The 18440-nt window shown below is 36.6% G+C and overlaps 1 protein-coding gene across 3 annotated transcripts; it reads left to right on the top strand.

Annotated features, from left to right (window-relative positions):
• Nucleotides 1-6223: 6223 nt before the first annotated feature.
• On the top strand, nucleotides 6224-18226 carry wu:fi75a02 (uncharacterized). 3 transcript variants are annotated; one of them, XM_022667866.2, is made up of 9 exons: nucleotides 6224-6812; nucleotides 9615-9935; nucleotides 10050-10382; nucleotides 11101-13006; nucleotides 13289-13345; nucleotides 13645-13846; nucleotides 14377-14510; nucleotides 14603-14674; nucleotides 15166-18226. In XM_022667866.2, exons 2-9 carry the CDS (start codon nucleotides 9626-9628, stop codon nucleotides 15434-15436), a joined length of 3285 nt encoding a protein of 1094 aa, XP_022523587.2. In that variant the 5' UTR covers nucleotides 6224-6812; nucleotides 9615-9625; the 3' UTR covers nucleotides 15437-18226. The 3 variants fall into 3 exon arrangements, with proteins under 3 accessions (XP_022523587.2, XP_022523588.2, XP_022523586.2); XM_022667865.2 differs by having other exon boundaries at nucleotides 6225-6812; nucleotides 9612-9935; XM_022667867.2 differs by lacking the exon at nucleotides 13289-13345 and having other exon boundaries at nucleotides 9612-9935.
• The last annotated feature ends 214 nt before the right edge of the window (nucleotides 18227-18440 follow it).

The raw sequence follows: 18440 nt of genomic DNA, 5'->3' as shown, positions 1-18440 counted from the left end.
ATAAATAGAATATTTGAATATTCTTAATTGCATATCAGAAAATAAATAGAATTTTTGAATATTCTTAATTATTTTTTAGAAAAAAATAGAATATTAAAAAAATCACTTTAAAAAAAAAACATTGAAGATTTAAATATCCTTAATCACATATCAGAAAATAAATAAAATATTTAGAAATTCTTAATCACTTTTCACAAAATAAATAAAATATTTGAATGTTTTTAATCGCATATTAATAATTCTTAATCATTTTCACAAAATAAATAGAATATTTTACAATTCTTGACCACTTATCAGAAAATAAATAGAACATTTTATAACTTTTATCACTTTTTACAAAATAAATAGAATATTTTTTAATTCTTAATCATGTATCAAAAATGCTAGCAGTATTTAAACAATGAATAGAATATTTTACAATTCTTGATCACTTATCAGAAAATGCTAGTATTATTAGTTTGGGCATTTGAATATAAACAAAAAATACACAGTAGTTATTGTTGTAAGAATAGAGTGCCTGAGCAGATTTAGTGCTGGAGGTTAGTCAAATTAAATAACATAATCATATTCATTTGATTAACTAAATTACTGAATTAATTCGATTTTCTAAATAGGATAATCGAGATTGAACAGGGAATCTTAGTAAATTAAAGATTAGGCTTATGCTTCCTTCCTTCAGAACTCTGTTTCTGGGCATGTTATTCTCTTATTTTGCACTTTTTAGTGAAATATAAAGAGGTTTATTTTCCTTACACATCTTTTGTCTGCCTAAATCTCAGGACCCTGGACAAGTTTGTCCACCTCTGTAAATTTTGCAACATTTAGTTTGCAAAGTTTATAAAGATTATTGCCTGGTCAATGTGAAACCTGGTGAAAGTTTCACAATGACTGGAAAATTAAAACAGGTATTCCATGATGGATCAAGAAGATCCAGTCTGATCACCCAAACAAGTAAGACCAACAGTTATAACAAAAGCATGTTCTTTAATTGTATAGGATCATGTGATTTGCAATATGTCTTTATTTCAGCCTTTGCAGATGGTTTTCAAATGTATATCTTAACACACAGTTAACTTGCCATCATATAAACACCTCATATAAAACTTTGTTTCAATGGTACAACTTCCACAAAAAAAGTGTTTACAGTTAAATCTATTTATTTACTTGTATACTAATGACAGTCACTGCAAGTAATTCAACATTTCATTGTCTATATCTTAAAGAAACAGTCTGTAAATTTGGGGATTTGTGGATTTGGAGCCGTCTCTGATGAGAATGTATAACTGCACAGAGCATGTGGAAGATCATTTTAATGCTGGTTACAGTAAAAAAAAATGTTTTGTGAAATTCTGTCTTTCACTGTATTGTTTTGTTTATTTATGAAATATTGTCAAGATAATAAAAAGAACAATTATAGCCACACACACAAACCTACCAGACCACTCTGTTTTAGATGCATATATTAGATGTAACAGGGATGGCTGTCCTAGTATACTGATACAATTAATTAAAATATTTTGTTCTCTCCCAAATCAGGAATACTGCTGATTTCATTTTTAAAAAATGTCTTACAGACTGCTGCTTTAAAGAAACACAAAATGTTGTTTATTTAATTATTTCAAGGCTGATTCAAATGCTCACATAGTAGTGGTATGTTTGCTAGTCAATGTTAATGGCAGTGTAGGTGCTTAAATAAGTGGATCAAAAGTGTTTGCTTAACATCACAGTTTACACACTGAGAAATTTCTATCCTGTTTGCGATTTAGCAATGTTTTAATTCCTGCACTACTCAGTGCTATGGGTGTCCTGGTGGTCTGATGGTAACTGCTGGACCTCGCACACTTGTTTCACTGGAACTCCTGGCAATTAGGGCGACCCCCACAGTGATGATCACCAGCACTAGCAGCGTCACCAGAGGTATAAGTATGTTCTTGCTCCTCCATTTTTTCTTTTGGTTCTTCTCTTTTAGCTTTATTGAGGTCTTTAGGAATGAGCGTGCCTAAAATAAACCAAGTTAAATAAATTCTACATGTTTACATGTGATAAAATTGTGATAAAATGTGTGACAGAAAAGAAGAAAACTTGTGTTTCAGAAGTCTGTTCAGTAAATATCTGTTACTGTAATTTAAAAATGACACATTTCTTATAATATTTTAAGCAAGAATAGTTACAATACAATTTTTTATAAATAACAAAAAAGTAAAAAGACCTGAAACCAATGTCTGGGCACTAAGTAACAACCTTCTTTGGCAAGTATCACAACAGTTTTGAGTTCATTTTTAGAGAATTTTGGTCATTCTTGCAGAAAAATTACTAATATATACTTATAGAGTGCTCAGCAGCTGCTTAGACGAGTCTGAGGCTAATGGCCTATTTTTCGGGATATAGGTGCACTTGCTCTGTGAGTTTGGTACGTGTGGTGAAGAGTGAATGCTGTTTTTGAGCCCAGGAGCGGTCCAGAGTACTTATCTCTGGTTTATCATTATATGTCTACTTTCATAGACCTGAATAACTTATGTATAGCACTGCTTGAATAAAAGTATTTTCATAACAGAACGACTGCTTGTTTGGAGAAGCTCCTGCTCAGTGAAATACCATGTGTCCCAAAAGCAGCTAAAAGCGGAAGCTTTTACAATCCTGAATGCAGAAAAGTGACACATAGAATTGAGCAATTAATTTAACGGATGGAGATTACTGTGTGTGAAAACAGACCAGAGATAATAACCTCTTCCCCCAAACAGTTCTAAGTGCAGACTTTGAAGCAGTTTTTTTTTACTTTACCAAATTTAAAACCTTTGGAATATAATCAAGAGGAAGACAGATGATCTCAAGCCATCAACCCAAACTGAACTACTTGCATTTTTGCACCAGGAGTGGCGTAAAGTTATCCAAAAGCAGTGTGTAAAACTGGTGGAGGAGAACATGCCAAGATGCATGATGTAGTTTATAGAATAAAACAACAATGTTCATTTTACTCAAACATAAACCTATAAATAGAAAATCAGAGAAACTGATACATATGAGCACATGAGCTGTACATATTTATATACAAAAAACAGGAATTGTGACCAAAACTCAGCATGCAAGTATTGCACAGATTTACAATGCATATGGTAGGTATGTCAAGAAAAATAAAAACTGTGCAACCTGTCCTTTTATTTCTTACTTAATTGCTTTAGTTTTGTGCATGCCCTGCCAAAGAAATCCACCTCAAGGCCAGCTAGTCGCCCAGAAAAAAACATGTTATGCTGGTAAAGAGCTAGTTAACAACCTAGCCTACCAGCATAGCCTTATTAAAATGTAACTAAAAGGATTTATTTTTATAAATATAACAGAATAATGTGCCTGTATATTCAACTCAAGAACGAGGAAACAAGGACAATTATTAATAAAAAAAGTATGAATCTCAATACTCACCGAATTTTGTAATTTTTCAGAACGCTCTTCGAGTTCTTCCAGTTTTTCACCTCTTTCTTCTGCTTTATCCATATTCTTTTGCATAATTTCCTTTACCTCCTCTGCCTTCCACTGAGTTGCTGCCAACCTGCTCTCCTGATGGATGATAATGACTAAGACGCTAAGACTTGATATGTACACTGTACCAATCATATTCTTTCCTAAACATTTTTATCACATAATTCCCATGTGCTTGTATTTTTCACATCCAAAACATGGATATTAACAGTCATTACAAAAGTTTTTGACCATTGAGGAAAGCCTATGCCTATTACAGGTAACACAAATACAATGTGTACTCTTTACAATATTTTAATAATCAAAGAAAGTAACTAACTGTAAAAGTAAGTAACTGTTTCAGTCAAATAAAGAATACATTATTAACAGTTAATTAGTTGTTCAGAAATAGGCTATTTAAATTTTAAATGTATTTTGATAGCATTTCTAAATTTATTGTACATTTTAACATTTCTTAGTTGCTTACATTAAAAAAACATTATATCTAATGGCTTTTGGCATCATTTATTTGCAAAATGGGCAAATGATACCCAATAGCTTGTGCTGAGAAGAAAAAGAAAGCTGTGCAGTACACTTAGTAGACTTACCATCTCGCAGAAATATCGCTGTTTAGTATAAGTGGATATATGTGTGTCAAATCGAGGAAGAGGAGGAGAGGGAAAGTTTGTCCAAGCGATTCTCAATAGAGCGCTGAATGAGGATCGTTGTGTAAAGACAACAGCAACCTGTACAAATTTTACAAGCTTCTTTCACTTTCTATATCATTACAGAGCGTTTATAATTCCAGATCTGGGCGAGGCATTGTGCTGGTAAAAATTTCCACATTTGTAGGTACAGCTGGCTTCAGAACACAGTAGGTAGGGTATTTTAATAGCTGAAATCACTCAAAATAAAATGAGCCTAGTATTAAAAAGAGTAAAGTGATTACCAGAAAATGATGTAGAACTAAAACAGTATGATATGATAAGCCTAAATCACTAACACAAAAATAATCCCATTATTAAAAATATTATACTGATAGCCTAAAACACTGCACACTGCACAAATTATAAGATGAGAAGAGGTTTTTAAGGTGATAATACAATAGTTTTTGTCAAAAATAGACCCGAAACATAGGTGAGTTCCAAAAACAGAAGACAGTCTTGACTGTACTTACTCCCCCAAAAATTTTGTTGTGTAATAAAATAAAATAGTACTAGTGCCGTAATAGCTTAAATCATTATTAGGTATCAGATAGAAAAAGAAGGTCACTGAGGTAATTGAAAATAATTTGCGTCAGAATTGATTCTCACAATCATTTATTATTTCACACTTATTTAGCAGAACATACTTGAACAAAAACAGAATTAGCACAGAAGTGCTTATCCCCACAATGATGCATAAAAGGTAAATGCCATATTTTGTGGTAAATAACAAGTTTTTCTTCCAAATTTAACTGCAACAATCTGCACATGATGAAAAAATAATAAATACTTTTAAAAATATAAGGAACTTTGTGGTGCCCAGGAGTCATATCACATATGACTCCTATATTTACCACATAGCAAAACATATCTTATCTTGACAGTAAAACCTCTCTGTTGACGTAAAAAAAAGCACATTATAAGTCCACTCTGTTTACATTTATCAGAAATTTTCTCATTTAGCTAATGATTTTATGTCAATCTCGATCCAACGCCTAAATAAGTCATCCCCATAACTTAATTTTCTTGTTCCCACTCATAAATAAGTCATCGCCATGACTTAATCATCTTGTTCCCATGCCTTGATGCACGCCTAAATAAGTCATCCCCGTCGATAAAGAATTCCCTCCCGTGTGTAAATCAGTCATCACCACAATGTAATTATCTTGTTCCCATGCCTAAATGCACACCTAAATTAGTCATTTCTGTGGCTAAATAAGTAATTCCAATGCTTTAATAAGTCCTCCCCACAACTGAATTATCTCGTTCCCATGCCTTAACACCTGCCTAAATAAGTAGTTCCAATGCATTAATAAGTCATCTCCACAATGCATTCCCACTCCTAAATAACGTGTCCCTACTCTCGCTCCCACACCTTAATACGTTGTCCTTACGACTTAATTATCTTGTTCAAACTCCTTAATACACACCTAAATGAGTCATCCCCATTGCTAAATAAGTTGTTCCCATGCTTTAATAAATCATCCCTAAATAAGTCGTACCTACAACTTAATAAGTAGTCCCCACGACTTAATCAGCTTGTTCCCTCGCCTTAATACACACCTAAATAAGTCATCCCCGCAGCTAACTAAGTCATCCCCACAAAGTAATTATCTTGTTCCCACACCTTAATACAGTCTATCACGCAACTTAATTACATCATTCCCATGCCTTAATGCACAGTTAAATTAGTAATTCCCATGCTTTAATAGGTCGTCCCCACAACTAAATTATCTTGTTCCCACGCCTTAATACAGCCTAAATATGTCATCCACGTGGCTAAATAAGTCGTTTCCATGCTTTAATGAATCATCCCCACGACTTAATTATTCCCATGTCTAAATAAGTAATCACTACAACTTAATAAGTTGTCCCCATTAATGAATTATTTTGTCACCACAGCTTAAGTATCTCATTCGCACACTTTAATAAGTCGTGGCCACTCATTTTTTGTTTTTTACCCTGACCGGTGTAGTGATTTAGCTATAGTTCATATATAAACTGAAACCCCGCCCCCTTGAAAAAAATGACCGTTATTTTGAATTTGAAATGAACTAAGTGAAACATAGGAGTCGGTTCTCCGGCAGCGGCCGTTACTCTCCCCCACACTGAACCCAGCCCGGGTAAACAGTGTAATAAACAGTGATTAACTCCAGATCCAGAAACACTGAACACCGAGCAGCAGCACCACCACCACCACCAGCCTGTGACTGCTCTCCCTCACCGACCAATGGCGCTCAGCGACACTCCGCCGAGCCCAGCCTGAACGGAAGTGCACTCACTCAACATTTGCTGTCTGGCGTCGCTGTTCCCGTTCCTGCAGCAGCGGCCTAACGTTAGGAGGAATGTTTAATAACATTAACCGGGAGGGGACTGCAGATAAACGCGCTGTATGATGCCGGAGAGAGCGGGTTTGTGGGAGAAGTGAGATTGTGTGATTTTTAAGCTGTAAAACCTCATTCATTGTTCCTGAACGGCTCGCCTTGTTCCGCCGCCGGAAGCTGTTCATGCGAGATTAAACAGGATTCACATCCAGGGATGGACGGAGAAGCAGTAGCAGCAGCAGCGGGAATAATCTCCTCCAGCCTTTACTGTAATTCTCTTCCTCACTAAGAGAACTGCTCAAACTGATTCACCTACTGAACCCAGCCCGAGGTAAGCTATCTAACCTAACCTACAGCTCCTGTAGCTACTGCTCCGTACCTCCATTCGCTCAGCTGGCCTTCATGCGGTCAGCCATACTCCTGCCTAACCTGACTCGTCTCAGTCTGAGCTGTTTGTCTCCAGTTTTTGGCAATAAATTACTGTTTTCATGTGCTAACCTTCTAGAAGACAGTTTAAGGAACATGGTTTGTGTTTGTGTTTTTACTGGGCTGTGGTTAAATACGTAGCGAAGCTTATACATTTTAAATACAGCTCTGGAAAAAATTGAGATCAGTTTCTCTGTTTTAACTATTTATACATATATGCTTGAGTAAAATGAACATTGGTGTATTATTTTGTAAACTGCAGACAACATTTCTCCCAAATTTCAAATAAATATAGTGTAACATTTATTTGCAGGAAATGCGAAATGGCTGAAATAACAAAAAAGATGCAGAGCTTTCAGACCTCAAATAATGCAAAGAAAACAAGTTCATATTCATAAAGTTTTAAGAGTTCAGAAATCAATATTTGGTGGAATAACCATGGTTTTTATTCACAGTTTTCATGCATCTCGGCATGTTCTTCTCCACTAGCTTTTGGAAACGTTGTCACTCCTGGTGCAAAAATTTAAGCAGTTCAGCTTGGTTTGATGTGATGATCAATCTTCCTCTTGATTATATTCCAGAGTAAAATCAAAGAAACTCATAATTTTTAAGTGTTTTTTATTTTTTTTCCAGAGCTGTAGCTATGTTTCATAATCCATGTTTACAAAACACACTAAGAAAAATAAGTACAAATGTGTCCTACAAAGCGTGTTGCTGGGGCTGTACCTTAAATTGTGGTACTAAAGAGTAGCTTTCAGTGAAAGTCTTTTTTTTTTGTACCCGTATTTTTGGTACCAGTAAAGATTATAAGGATTATCATCAACTGAATATGTGTTAAGAACTTGATGGTCCAAAATTGTCTGGCTTTCAAATGAAAAATGCTTAATTAAAATATATTTTGTTTTTTTTAGTACAGTGATGCAGAATACAGAATATACCTTTTGGCTGGTTATATGGTACAAATCTGTACTTCTAGCTGTTAGGAAAGACTTTGTACTTCAGAGGGAACACAGTTATGAAAAGTGTACCTTTGAGCACAAGTACTTATATCGTACCTCTGTTTTTTAGTGTGTAAGTGATCTAGGTAAACTAACTACTTTTTAAATACTGAATTTTAACAGATTGATACATCTTTAACACTAGCTATCTACAGTGAATGGAGAACATTTTACAGGAAACATTGAGCTCTCTGAAGATTTAAAAGGGGAGGAGGTACACAATTAAACAAGAATCAATTAATTTATTGCAATTAAATACAAACATTGTATTAAGAAGACTAATTATGTACATATTTTAGACTGAATAGATATCTAGATTATAGATGTTACCTAATTGTGTAACATACAAAAGAAGACAAGGAACAATATATCCTCCAGTCCCAGAGCAGGAGTGTCCTTCCCTTCTTTTATGAAACTCCTAAAAACAGATTTCTTCAAAGAGCACCTACTCTTCTAACACCTCTAAAAAATTTACTATTTCTATCCTCATTTCCTGATCCCCCTCCTTTCCACTGTAGAGGCCACTATTTACCTTTGGTCTCCTTTAGGCCCTGCCTATAAAACCTTAAACTTTTTAACTTGCTTTGGATAAAAGCATCTGCCAAATGTAATATAATGTAAAGACTACTGAGAATTTTCTTAACCCACAAGAGTCCTAATCCATTTCTGAATATTGATACTAATTTCAAAAGTGATAATGTTTGATAAAAGCATAATCAAATAGCACACTTTTAAAACGAACTAGCTTTGTTTGCATCACTAACCCAGCACTCCTACACTCTGTGAATTAGGTCAGATGAGCAAACACAGAATCATACACTGTGCTGTGATGCTCACTGGATGTTCAGTACTGATAAAGTGATGTAAGGAACTTTACACAGCTTTCAAAGTGTCTGTGAGACATACTTTGCAATGGGCTCTTTTGGGTTAATGTCCCACTGTCTGTATTTTGGCACAAGATAATTACCTGTCTGAATGCAAAGTGTTTGATTATATCAGCTGTGCTTTTACATTCTAATAGAAATACTGTTTATATAAATAAAAAATAATGACCTTGATTGTGTGGCATATCAGTGTATTTATCAGATCTTTATCTAATTCATTATTTTTGTGTAATGTGCAGGAGTATTATGTATGTGTGTGTTTTTATCCCCTATGTTTATATTTGTTGCAACATGTAATATTCAATACTAGAATTAGCATTTATAATAAGATTTATCATGTAAAAATGAGTATATTTAAATAACGTTTTTGGGGGGAAATGCACAAACATATTACAGTGGCCTTCCACTGAATTCACCAGTTGCAGCTAATAGAAAGGCCAGAATAGCTAGCTAGCTATATGTGTGTTTTTGTTTCTGGAAAAAGGGACAAACAGTACATTATCTTGCAAAGCACAGCTTACAGGGAAAACCTTTAAAAACACTCTCTGCTTTTGTCTCTTTGTAAGAGTGTAAAAACACAAAGCAGCAAGCTACATGGTTAATGCTGACAATTATGGTTAAAACAGTAGCTGGTGTTTTTAGTAGGACCTTCAATACATATATTATTTTGATCCAGCAATGATACAATGATGGTTTATTCCATGCTAGACAGTTTCAGTATCTTAGAGCTGGTAAAGTAGTAAAATACAGAAAATGCACAGGACTATGAACTGACTAGATTTTTTTATTTTTTTTTTTAAACCTTAATTTTTTTCAATCTAGCAGTTCTTGTGGTAATGCTGTCCAATCCTCTGGCTGATCCAAAAGGGGTACAGCAGGCCCCTATAGCTGGAACTGGTCCACACCCACAGCCCAAACTCTATGAAGATCTATTACTTATGAGCTGTGGAGAAAGTACAGCGAGAGAGTGTGGATCAGAGGAAAAAATCCTGCGCTCTGTTTCGGAAGCTCAAACACTGTGTCGGGATCCTCTCTGCTTGGACACGGATAGAGAGGACAGTCAGACTTCTTCAGAGTTGAAGGAAACCGCTTTGGAAATTGATCCGAGACAGAATAGTACCTACCTCCAAGCTGGCACAGAGCAAGGTAATGTATTGATTAATGATTTATTCCCATGATTTTGTTTAATTATATTTTAGCACTGTTGAAAACTAGAATTTAAAAATCCTACTGAAATCTGTTTTTGTCTCTTAATGATAGTAAGCATGGGCAAAGCCAGAGGATGGGACCAGCCTTCCGCCTTCCCTCCTGCTCCTCCTGCAGGCCCAACAGGGGATCAACTGGGCGCACTGGAGCGGTTCCTTGTGGCCCATCAGACGGAGATGAAGCGCATGTTAACAGGTGCCTTGGGTTCCCTGACCCAGCGGTTAGAGGCAGTTGAGCGGCGGATGGAACAGCTGCACACCCAGAGTACGCTGCACACTAACAGCTTAGACCTACTGCACAGCAAAGTTAACGATTTACGAAGAGATGGCTCCACTGGATGTTCAAGTGTTCCAACAACACACAGTGTGGTCTCTCTCTGCACTTATGGTAAGTATTTTTGCTGTGGTCCAACCTGAAGCAGTATATTTTCTTATACATATCTGCTAAACAAGTAAATGTCATTGTAGGAAAGTTGTGTGCAGCTGTAATCGAATATAATATAGAGTCTGATTTATTTTTTATAAGCATGACTAAAAAATAGGATACCACAGAACATGCTGCCCTTGTGTCAGTTAAAGCCCCTAGGAACACATTTTGATATATAGATTTTTTTTGTGTAATAATAAACTAGGATGTTAATTAAAGCATTTAGCTAATTTTTATGAAGAAATATATTTTATGAACAAAAAAACAGTATATCCTCTCTGAGAACAGTCTGCGTGTTGTCTTAATATTCTAAAGGACGTGTGTTACTGGCAGCTCTATATCAAATGGCATCAAGTTACTGAGGCTTTATATAGAAACGCAACATAATGGTGCTTCATAGACCTAATTCTGCCCCCTCACAGAGCATGGCCAGCTCTCTCTTGCAGTACTACGAGACTCTTATTCTCCTCACATATAATTCAGTAGAGAGCTTGATCTGATACCCATGATGTGTCCATGATTAACTAAATCCCGTTTTTATGTTTAAATTTTATATTAAATGTAAAATACAGTTTACATATTAAATTATTTACAAAGAAAATTCAGATTTATGTTTCTAGAGGCTTCTTGCTACTTTAAAGTATTACATATATCACTCACAATGTTTGCATGCTTACAGATAAGGGCTCAGTTGAACCAAACGATGACAGTGAAATGTCCACGGTCTCCTCACCAACATCAAGTGGTGTTAAATGTACAGTTGCTCCAGAACGAAGTACAGACATGGAGTCTACTTCTTCACACAACCCCTTAAACCAACTTAATGAAGACAACACCCAGGATCTGACCCCTGAAAGCTTATCTGGACTGGAGGAAACATCTTCAGCACAGAGGGAATGCTTACAGGGTAACTACTCACCTATATCAGACTTTGAAGAACTGGAAACAGATTTGGAAGTTGTGACAAAGCAGGAATTGAAATCACTGGAGAATTCTGTTCAAAGTTATTCAAACAAAACTGTCTGCCAGGAGCCACTGTATGACGTATCAAAGTCTCAACCGCCTGAGAGTTCCCAACCAGGGCCTACATTTCACTGTGGTAAAGAGTGTTTTGCATCGAGTCTGTGTTTATGCACGTCAGCACAACCTGAGTTGCCTTCTTTACCTGCAGAAGTTGAAGATAATGGGTGTTCTGGAGAGGTAAGCTCCTCAATGGAGGTTAGTCCTATTTCTTTGTGTTCCAAAACAGCAAAATATGAATCAGTTGGTACGCTTGTCCTCTTGACACATTCCACAAGAGACTTGGACGAAAATGGGCCTCAATGCATTAACCAAACATTTACACACTCCCTGCCTGAACAGCTTGGCTTTCAACTTATTGACGACAAGCCTGAGGCTTCTTCTGGTTCTAGTTTGTTCATCGCTCTACCCAGTGGAATACAGGAAACATGTAGTAAAGATTCTAGTACAAGTACTTTACTCCAAAAAGATGAGAAATGTCTTGCTGAAGGGGCAGTTCAGTCTGGAAGAACCATGCCCAAGACGATCTTATCAGTTTTACAGGGCATTTCTGCGTCCGATGTGGAATTGCTTGCATGTGTTAAAGACAAACCAACAGAAGAAAGCAGTTTTATTGCAAGTCCTGAGGAGGATATGAAAGAAGTTTGTACACGTTTAGGAGAGCAATCAAAGGATATGAGTTTGCAGAACTTGTCAAGGAATGGTACAATGCCCTATGTAAAGTTAAAGTTCCCTATTCGTGGTAAAATACCAGTTCTTCGACCATATTCTCATTGCATGTTAGTGAACACCTTGGTGCCATCTATAAACTCTTACAAGACTTACCAAACATCAGGGGGATTGCTTTTGCCAACTGACTTGAAACTGACTACTAGTCCCAAAAATGGACTATCAAAGCTGCTGCTTCAACCAGGGATACTATCGAACCGTCGCACTACGAGTGAACTTCTGAAAGAACTGTCTGACACTGCCTGCCGCTTGATGCCCTTTATCACATCTACCAACATTGTCTTATCCCAGACTATGCCAGGTTACAGAAGGACTGTTTCAAAACTCAAGCACCACCATGGTAGAGGTGGTTCCAATTGTGGCTGGCCTTCAATGAAAGGTGAAGTTTTTTCTCTTCCCTTTCCAGAACTGGACTACTCTAAGCCCTGGCAGCCTTTGGTGATGCCCGGAGATTCTCACAACTGTCGGTTTTCCCAGACTAAAGCTCTGGCCCAGACCCCTCATACCTCCACAGTATGTCAGCTGTTTGATAGAGGTGTTGATCCACATCCAATCCAACATTTGACACAACTGTTTGAGACTGCCACTCGTTTCCCCATGTCCATTCTGAATAAAGGGAGCTTCTCTGGGTCAGGCCTCAGCACAGTGCTGGCCATATCCTCTCCGGCCTCCTTCAGATTCTGGTTTCGTCACAGACGCCTCAGCTGCCTCCTTACGTCCTTCTCCACGTCTACTGTCAATAAGGTCATGAACCAGATTGTAGTGGAAACCAAGTCTGAGCCACTTCGACCGCTGATTGACTACACTGGCCCACCAGGACTGGATAATGATCACTGGTAAGTAATAAAGTTGTTCATTTTCATTTCTTTATTTTGCATGAATAAAAAAAATGGCTTTGCTACCTTTTTGCTAAATCAACAAACCTTTGTTTGTCTTTGCTTCCTTGCTTCCATGTCCGCCAGAATTAAAAACATTAAAAAAATGAAAAAGTGTAACTGAATCCTCTTAAAACAGGATTTCTATATGTAGCGCTCATTGTAGAATAGTGCTTGCATGTTGCTTGGGCTTTGAACTCCAAATTTGAGCTGTTCTGATCCTCGTCTCTGTTGCGTTGGTAGCTATGCCCGACGGTCCAGTCAGGAGGCACCTCCCAGCAGGAAAAGGGCTTCAACACGGTGGGCAAATCTCCCAGCTGCACAGTAGACTGAAGCAAATACATTTCTGGGCCTGTCTGCATTGTGTTTTTTAAAATAATCATAATTTGTGTCCATTTTCTGTTGTCAATCAAAGTTCATAATGGATGGGCTTTATTGTGTTTCAGTAGTATAATCTTTTGTGCTTTAGTGCAAGTTGTGGAACAGTTATTAACAGGCCTTGTCATGTTGCACATGTTAATTATATAATACAGTTTATAATCATGATAGTAAAACTGAGGTCTAGATTTGGACTCACTTTGCTTGTTTCATCGATACAGGAAGTCCTCTTCTCAATTTCCACGTCAGCTTACTAAGATACATCTTACGTCGGAGAGGAGCTCTGCTCACACTGCACAGCAAAGCCCCAGTCCCAAGTTAGATAGATCTCCCACTGAGCCTGTGCAAAGCTTTGCCCTCATTGGTGCAAATGTGAAGTACCCCTGCCGCCACAGCTGGGGCTCCTCCAGAGAGAGCAGCCAGGTAACATCTTTTATTTTACTGGAGTGTTTCACATTTATTTCAGGTGTATTGCACTTAATAAAGTGTTTTTTCCTCATTACCAACGGTATAACTCAAAGAAATTTCGTGTTTTGTCGGGGTAACTTTGTTTCCATAGTTGTTGATAACTGATAACAGTCTGGAGTGTCCTTTTCATCTTTGGTTCAAAGCACACGGTGTACATTTCCACTGTGTCCGTCCTGGATGAGAAAAATGCAGATCCCTCCAGTCTTTCTTTTATAAACCTTTTTTTCTTTGTTTTCTAACGCATTTGTTCATGACCTGAAAAAAAATGTTTTGGTCCTTTAAAAGTCAGCTTTTTGTGGATACTGTTTTTGTGCCAAATGCATATTAAAAAATCAAGTGAAACTGAAAAATGAAACCAGGCAAAATATTGAATATCTTGCATTGATATTGTCTCCAATCAAATAACACATTTTAATGTAGGGAAACACTTGAGCTAATTTTATTATAGTTTTTCATACCGCCCCAACTTTTGGTATTTTCTTTAGGTGGGGCTTTATGATTCAGAAACTTCTGCACAGCCAGGACAGCGGTCTAAAAGGGTTTCTCAGATTCGCATCCGCAAGACTGTTCCCAAACCAGATAACAACCTTACACCAATGGGGCTTCCCAAACCAAAGAGGTCAGTGACTCATTTCTCTCTACAAATCCTTATTCGTTTTGGTTTTTACATCCATTGTTTTCATTTTATGTGACCTTCTTTTCATCCTTTAGATTAAAGAAGAAAGAGTTTAGTCTGGAGGAAATTTACACAAACAAGAACTACAAATCTCCAACTCCCAACAGGTTTGGATTTTTTTTTGATTTCCACTTTTTTCCTCAGTTTAGTGTGAGGTTTTCTCTTGTGAGTGAGGCTGAACACTGGCCATTGTGCTCATGGCAAGGTGATGTGAATTATGAAGCATTTGAATTGAAGCCTGATAGTGGGTGCCAGATGGGTGAGACGTTCCATTTTTTAAACATTTCTTTACATAGTGTCACATGTACTAGAAATGTTTAAAAAATGGAACGTCTCACCCATCTGGCACCCACTATCAGGCTTCAATTCAAATGCTTCATAATTCACATCACCTTGCCATGAGCACAATGGCCAGTGTTGGCCAGTGTTCTTTGTCTGTGTGAACATCCAAATATCATGGGAAACAAAACTAGTTTAATGTTTTCTGACATCTCATGTTGGTGTATATTAAAAAGTGTTTTACTTTATAAAACTATATTTTTGACTAATTTGTGTTGTTCACTGTAAGTAACACAATTTAATTTTTTATTTTTTATAGAAGCCTGGAGACAATCTTTGAAGAGCCAAAGGAGAAGAATGGGACGTTGGTGTGCATCGGGCAACAAAAAAGAAAGCGTGTTTTAGACTTCCCCGATTTCACTTTGCCCAGAAAACGCAAAGCCAAGGCCAACCCTAGTTTTGTGCGCATGAAGGGTCCACGAGGACGAGCTCGCAGGGGGAAAAATGAAGATGCAGATCTGGATATAATGCTGATTGAGCGACTGAGTGAATTGGAGGACTTCTTCTCACGTCAAGGCCTAGATGACTGAGCCCAGTCAGTGTTCATGCTGATATTAGGACAGCTGGCACAGTTGGTGATTTGTGAATTTTATTATAAGTATTGAATTTGATGGACTCCCATTCAGATTTAGATTCAGTCTGGCATTAAACAGTATTTATCCATATACACATGATGATAAAAGAATAATTGAGACAATATGTACACACTGAAGATTAAACCAAAACAAAAACATCAACGTCAACACCGATCAATCTCAAACTGAAACCACTGTTATGGCTACTATTTTTTTTATCAGGTACTTTATGTAAAATGTTATGAACATCCTAACCACTGCTTTCTACCATAACACTGTTTTGTTTTGTTCTGAATGACCATAGATTTGTTTTGCTGTTTGCTTAATGCCAGATTGAAGATTTTAGGGTTGATTTCATTGGGAAATATGGCTTGTGCCAGTGAATATAGATGACCCTTATGTCCACAAAATCTAGAACTAATAAATGGGAGTATGCACAAATCTAAACCACAGTTCTAGAGCTGTGTTTGAAAGCACATTATAGCCACCCATTTTACCTAAGCACTTTCCACCTCCTACCTCACCTCACTGTGAGCAGCGTATCTGCCCTTTCTCCTTCTTTGCCAAATACACACATCATAAACTAATCTTATAAATAAATTGCCTATTGCCATTATACAAGCATTGTCTATGCTTTAGCATGCTAAATAACATCTTAAAGATGCTCATAGAGCAGAGTGTGCAGTTTTCTGTTGCTTCGCTGCCACTTTGGGGTCAATGCCTTGGCTTTTCTGATAACAATTGATTTACTGAACATTATAATACATTAAATAATTAATTCTCTCTCTTCCTACTTACCACTGCTGTTGTAATAACAAATCTGGCCAGAGATTTATTTCCCTTTTGGCAGTTTACCACATGATTCACACACACTGAAACTTACTGTTCCAAAGAGTACAAATATATACAAAGTACAGGAACTTTCATTAGTTTGGTTTTGGCAGCAGTTGATTTTGCTAATGTATTTTGGATTTTTCTGTGTAAATTTTACAGTGAGAACATTGGGCTAAATTTATTTTGGCTTCTGGAACAGGAGGGAGTATTGAACTCAGGTCCTGGATTGGCTTTTTCTTTGATATTTCCTTCTAACTTCCTATTAACCTGCTATTCTCCGTGATCTGTCTTAACTTGCCAGTAGGAGAAAAAAGCCAGGTATTCTGTATGTAAACCCATACTTCACTTTTCACTTTCATAACTAGGCTGCTCTTGTATTTAATGTAAGTTTCATAGGCCCTAAATTAGAGCCCTGTGGGACCCCAAATCAAACATTCACCAATTAGTAATAGGCTGCGTCTCAATAGTTTACTACACACTAATACTACAAGGTGTATATATAAGATGCTAATCTTAATAGTGTGGGTATTGCAGGTTAGTGCACAAAATATAAATGTATGATGCCGTTTCGTGTGAACAGGACGTGATGAACCGTTACTGTGCCAACATGCATCCCTGCAAATTCTCCAGCAGCTGTTGCTACTGTATCAACTTTGTCGTTTGCATACTAGAAACTATTCATTAGTGTTATTAATTAGTAAGCAGTTGGGACGCACCCCATAGTTTCTGCATTAGGGTTAAAAACTGTGAATAGTTAACTTGGGCACCAAGGGATAAACACAAACCTTTATAATTAGTGTCTGAGTTTAATGTTGTTTAAATTTTAAATTGTGGTTAAATATTAAACTCTGCAGTGTAGTGACTCCTCAGGACTGGAGTTTGAAATCCCATGCTCTAGAATGTGAATTGAGTTGTTTCTCTATTTTGGCCCAGGTGTAAATCTAACAAAAAAAAATCCTAAATTTAGCCATTAGGATTTCTTTTACTCTTACCAGGAGCTTTTGAACTGATGCCGTTTTTGGACATATACTAGCCCCACTATAAATACATTTTTTACAGGCTATCACTGAATGCTTTGGGTACTAGAGTGTTTGGTTTTGTTTCCAATGTGTATGTGTTTTTTTTTTTTCTGAATTTCACATTTTTATGGTGCTTCCTGCTTCCTATATGGGTAGAGAAAGTCATCTTTATTTAATTTCTTATTTATTAGCATTTCTCTAACATATGCTGCTAAATTCTATTGTGTGTAATTCTAATTGTTGATTCAAAATGGCCCAAGTCTTGTCTGTAGGATGCACATTTCCACTGCTGAGCAATGCTTCTGCCTAAACACTCTTCGCTACAGTATAAACCATAATTGTTAAGATTTTCTAAGAAGTCAAGCTGTATTTGTTCTTCTTTTAAAAAGCCTTGATAGTTGTGATTGGATCTATGATCTTGTTTTAGCTTTGTCAAATGTGTTTTATCTTGATAACCAGCATATCTGTGGTAAAAACAAAATGGCCTTGTTTACAGTGTAAAAATGCACAGTGTATATCAAGCTCATGTAATTGTGTGAAAGGGGTCCATTTTTCCTTGTAATATAACATACGTTATACATTAGGTAAGTAAGGACCTCACTGAGTATGAGCTCGTGAAGACAAACATTTAGACCTTAATGCTATTAAAAGTTTGGTATGAAGCAGAAGTGGCATCCAAGATCCCTTATTTTTTCATGATTGATATGTCTTTTTTATTATTATTTTTACATTTTACTCCCTTGTCAGTGTTCGAGATCTTGCACCTGTTGGATTTTTTTGTTTTCGTTTTTTTGGAATGATGCAAACCAACACTAAATATAGCCTAAGTACAGTGGATTGGTGTAATTTTTATTTTAATATATATTTTATGAATAAAATAATGTTGACATCATATTTTTTCAGGTGTTTTTTCATGATAACTGTTTAAAAAAAGAGAATGTTATTGCTCACTAGACTTACACCAACACCCAGTGACTGAACACAGAACAGAACAATACTCTACTTCAGCAGGATGAGTCAATTTTACCTGGGTTTCAAAGATGAAGAATACAACCCCGAGATTGCTCATTGCTGATGACACTGATAAACATTGTTAATAGCAAGCG

This window comes from Astyanax mexicanus, chromosome 1 (assembly GCF_023375975.1).
Source record: "Astyanax mexicanus isolate ESR-SI-001 chromosome 1, AstMex3_surface, whole genome shotgun sequence".
In the NCBI taxonomy this organism is placed as follows: domain Eukaryota; kingdom Metazoa; phylum Chordata; class Actinopteri; order Characiformes; family Acestrorhamphidae; genus Astyanax; species Astyanax mexicanus.
The sequence above is the reverse complement of the archived record's forward strand: the minus strand, read 5'-3'. Positions and strand labels throughout refer to the sequence as shown.